This window comes from Lathyrus oleraceus, chromosome 5, assembly GCF_024323335.1.
Source record: "Lathyrus oleraceus cultivar Zhongwan6 chromosome 5, CAAS_Psat_ZW6_1.0, whole genome shotgun sequence".
In the NCBI taxonomy this organism is placed as follows: Eukaryota; Viridiplantae; Streptophyta; class Magnoliopsida; order Fabales; family Fabaceae; genus Lathyrus; species Lathyrus oleraceus.
This window is the reverse complement of record NC_066583.1, coordinates 124,817,718-124,822,076: the sequence shown is the minus strand read 5'-3', so window position 1 is coordinate 124,822,076 and position 4,359 is coordinate 124,817,718. Positions and strand designations below refer to the sequence as shown.

The 4,359-nt window shown below is 32.8% G+C and overlaps 1 protein-coding gene across 1 annotated transcript; it reads right to left on the bottom strand.

The window, feature by feature from the left end:
• Positions 1 to 292: 292 nt before the first annotated feature.
• LOC127088241 (uncharacterized) lies at positions 293 to 2,387 on the bottom strand. The gene has a single exon (XM_051029155.1). The coding sequence runs from the start codon at positions 1,916 to 1,918 to the stop codon at positions 704 to 706; it is 1,215 nt and encodes a 404-aa protein (XP_050885112.1). The 5' UTR covers positions 1,919 to 2,387; the 3' UTR covers positions 293 to 703.
• Between the last annotated feature and the right edge of the window lie 1,972 nt (positions 2,388 to 4,359).

The following is a 4,359-nucleotide window of genomic DNA, read 5'->3' as shown; positions in this document are numbered from 1 at the left end:
CACTATATTATGATGACTTACTATTTCTATGCCTTAGAATTGAAATGTTAAATCACATTTCACCATAATAACTCTTCAAGCATTGTGTAAATGTTGCTCCTTTGTGGATGTGAGCTATCTTCATTGAAGAATATATGCATCTTATCCTTAACTTCTATAAATTAAATTAAATGATGCACATCTTTTTTCTTATACATTTAACTCATCAGCTATTATAATTTCCATGTGAACCTTTTTATTCTAACACAGAATAACACTCTATCTAATTAAACCAACATAATAAATATTAACAAAAAAATAAAATATATGTTATACAATATAAAAATACATATTGTGTTCCATAAATCATAACACCCATCCATTGGAGCATAGTAATATTCATTATATAACGTCATTCCTTTTCACACTCCCTTCACAAACAACCACACTCCTCACACCAACAAACTGATACATTTGATATAATTAAACAAATGCATAATTATAACAACCCATAAAAAAAATAGACACGAAATATAAATAAAACTATTTGTTTTTTTTTCAAGGAAGAATCCATTCTTGGCCCTCTCTGTCTCTGAAAACTCCCAAACTCTTTTCAAATCTTTCTCTTAATTAACCCTACATATAAACACACCACCTGGTTAATCTCTTTCTTTAATCAACCATTTAGCACATAACACACCATTCATTATTCTTTAATCTTCAACTAACCCCACCATTGATGCACTGCAACTCCTTCGTCTCTTAACTTACCATACAAAGCCAAACATTCCCAATAAGCTCTTCTATTTTTATTCTCAGTTTTAAAACCATGGTTTGGCTTGCACTCCAAGAAAAGTTCATCCACTAAACCAATAGAATTGCTTCTCATAATCTCTTCCACAACTTCAGCTTCCGCTTTCATCACAACATACTCTTCTTCTTTCACATTCTTATTCAACCAACCCGACATCGACACTACCTTCTTCTCCGACGACTCCGACTTCTCTGGCAACAATGTTGTCTCTATCTTAATCATCTCAAATTTCTGGTTCCTCGTCGGGTAATTCTTCAAAAACCAATCGGTGCCGCTTCCTCCGTTTTTCTCAGATAATCCTACGTCGATGAAGACACGGCGAGAGTAGCTTTCGAGTGAATCTCCCATTAAATCAGGTAAATACTTTGTTCGCTTCAAATACTTTCGTGATTTTCCTGACGCGGCTCTTGGTGGCTCTAACAGAACGTCTTCCAGATTCTGCAATGCAATTTTCTTTGCTTCAGCGTAACTAAAGAGTTTTCTCGGCACGGCGAGGTTAAGTTTGTTAGTAACGATGGCAGTTTTCTTCATCGCCACCGCGACAGAATCAAATTGTCGCATGTAAACAATTCTATAATTCTTTGGCTTATAAAACGAAGCTGGATTATTATCGTTCATTAGAACCGTTACGACGCCTTCAGGTTTCAGAGCCCTCTCGATGAATCTAGAAGCTTCAGGAAAGTTAGTTGTGAAAATAAAATCAACAGTATTATCAACGACAGAGTTCTGTTTCTCAATGTCGTTTAATCGAACAAATTCCATTTCGTTGTCGAAACCGGTTACGCCTTTCAACGACTCGTCGTTTGTGAGGAAAACTGCTTTGTGTTGCGTTTTCTTAAGAAGGCCTTCGTTGGTTAAGTCATGAAATAAAATCGATAGTACTTGCTCGTTGTCCATTGAATTCGCGGTGAAATCCACGATTGATTTTGAAGAAGTGATTCTTCTGGAATTGATTATGAATTGGAGAGAAGCTAAAGCGAAAATCAAAAGAAGTAAGCGTTGGAATATTTTGATGAATTCGGAACTTGGAAGCCGGATGATGAGATACCGGGCTGCCAGCGGGTTATTGCTTTTTCTATTGCAATAGCCTTTTGATAAAGTAGCATCAATAAGATCTATAGACATTATGATAAAGTATAATTAATGGTGATATTGATAAATTATAGAGAGAATTTAGGTGAATATTATATGTGTAGTTTTGGGTTTTGGGAGAGAAGAAAAAAAGCGGGAATTATAGGGGAGGCAGAGAGAGAAAAGAGAATGAGGGTAAAAAAGGAATTTAGCGAGTGCAAAATCGAGCGGCGGTATGGTTTCCACCCACAAGAGCGACGCGGTTAATTTGCAGAGTAGACCATAGGATCATCAATTCCCTCATACGTTGGACCTCCATTTTTGAAAGTGGGACCCAGTTCGATGATGTTTGTTTTTTAATACATCTAGGTGTGGTGTGCTTTTATGAGACCATATCCCGCCCGTGATAGTGGCACGGTTGGGAGATATACCTCGGAAAGCTGTCACCTTTACAACAATCAAAAATATGTATTTTTGTTTTGGTGGGAGGTTTGTGATGGATTGGTGTGAATTTTGGTGGAATGAAAGATTGTATAGGAATGTGAAAGGTTATATGGGAGTGGATTACAATGGAGGATGACTTTGTTTTTTTGGGACTAAAACGGTTGGCTTCACGAAATTTGAGTTACGCCATTCATATTTTGTATTTTTTTTGCATTGGTGCGACCAAAATACGCTGGCTACTTTATTATATTATTAATATTTAATAATAGATGCTACTATTTTATAATTACAAGTTTAACCCAAATACTTTAAATGATTATTATTTCCAGTTCAATTGGATTATCACTCTTCCATAATTTATATTCTCTCTTCATTTTGTTTGTCACGTTAAGTTTTATGTATGTATGTATAATGTATTGCCTCAATTCAAGCTTTCAGATTAATATATAAATGTCACCATCTTTTTCTTTTTATAACAAAATTACAAAGATTTTATTTTTAATATTTTTAAATGTATATAAAATATATTATTAATATATTTTTTATATTTAAATTAAACTAATATTATTAAATTATTTTATTTTATAACTATATTATATTTAAAAAACTTATTTGTTTTTGTCATAATTTAAATTTAATTAAAAGTAAATTTGAGACTTGAATAGACCTGAATTTTAATTAATTAAAAATCATAAACTAATTTCATATTCATATTTATTTAGATATTTAATCAAGTTGGATAAACTTTAGTTTTTTTTTTTAAATAATAAAATTTATTATTAATAATAGTAAAACTACGGACTATTTTACAAAGCCAAAACTTAACACTAATTGAATACATAATCAAGTAAATTTTGTAAATTGATTAAGAAAAGAATAATTATTTTTGAATTTATATTTTTCTAAAATACAATAGTAGATTAATAATCCTTTTTATAAAATAAATTATTACTATCACCTATTATCAAAATTATATATTTTATTTTATTTAGTTATTTAAAAAAATTATAAGAAATTATTAAACCATTTATTTTATATAGAAATAATAAAATATTATTATTTAGAATCAGGTTAAACATATTTGGAAGTTCCAATCGCGAAAATTCGTACTCTAAACAACTAACATATGTCCATTATAAAAACGGGATGTGTGTCATTTTCAGGTACATAATTCAAATTTCATTCATTCATCTTACTTGCATACTAACTTGAGCGTTTGAGTGTTGATTTTGCAAATCAACCCCCTTTCACCGCATCGGAAGCTCAAGTCTAACATTGCATCTCGCAACCTCCAATATCCGATCAATTATGATTCCCTAACGAAACAATGACGTTGTCTATGAGAAACGGTTGGAACATGTACGCGAATAAGATCAGAGTATAGAGAAACACACAAAAGCTTTATTCACGCAGTTCGGCCAAATTGCTTACGTTTGCGACTATAGAGTAGCTATAATTTCTTCATATTGACTCATTCTAAATTTTACACATTAGGGTTTCAATGTTACAAGCATATATAGGGATATTGATGATCATATTACAATAATACCCATAAAGCGTTATGTGGAGAGCTTTCGCCCCCCGCATTCTCACACTCTAGTTGCCCCCAATAAACAATTGGGCCCAACGTAAGGGCAAGGTATGCGGCCTCTACTTCTTGCCCACTTGACATTACCTATGAGACAAACTCAACAATTTCCACCCTTGGCGTATATCAAACCCCAATGAAGATTAACTGCATAATGACATATCCTAGCAATTAGGGGTGCGTAGTTCTTGCTTAACACTGAGAACACATGTAACAAGTTTAAACAGTGTTTGAACTTGCCACTAGTGACTGACTTGGTCAACATGTAAGTTGCATTCTCTGAAGTGTGAACCTTATGAAGTAATATATGTCTACACGTCACAAACTCTTTGTTCTTGTGGAACCTCACATCAATATGATTGGTCCTATCATGATACACATGGTTGTTCTCCAAAAAGATAACACTTTACTATCACAATGCAAATGAACTTCGCTTTGCTGAACACCAACTCATTCACTAACC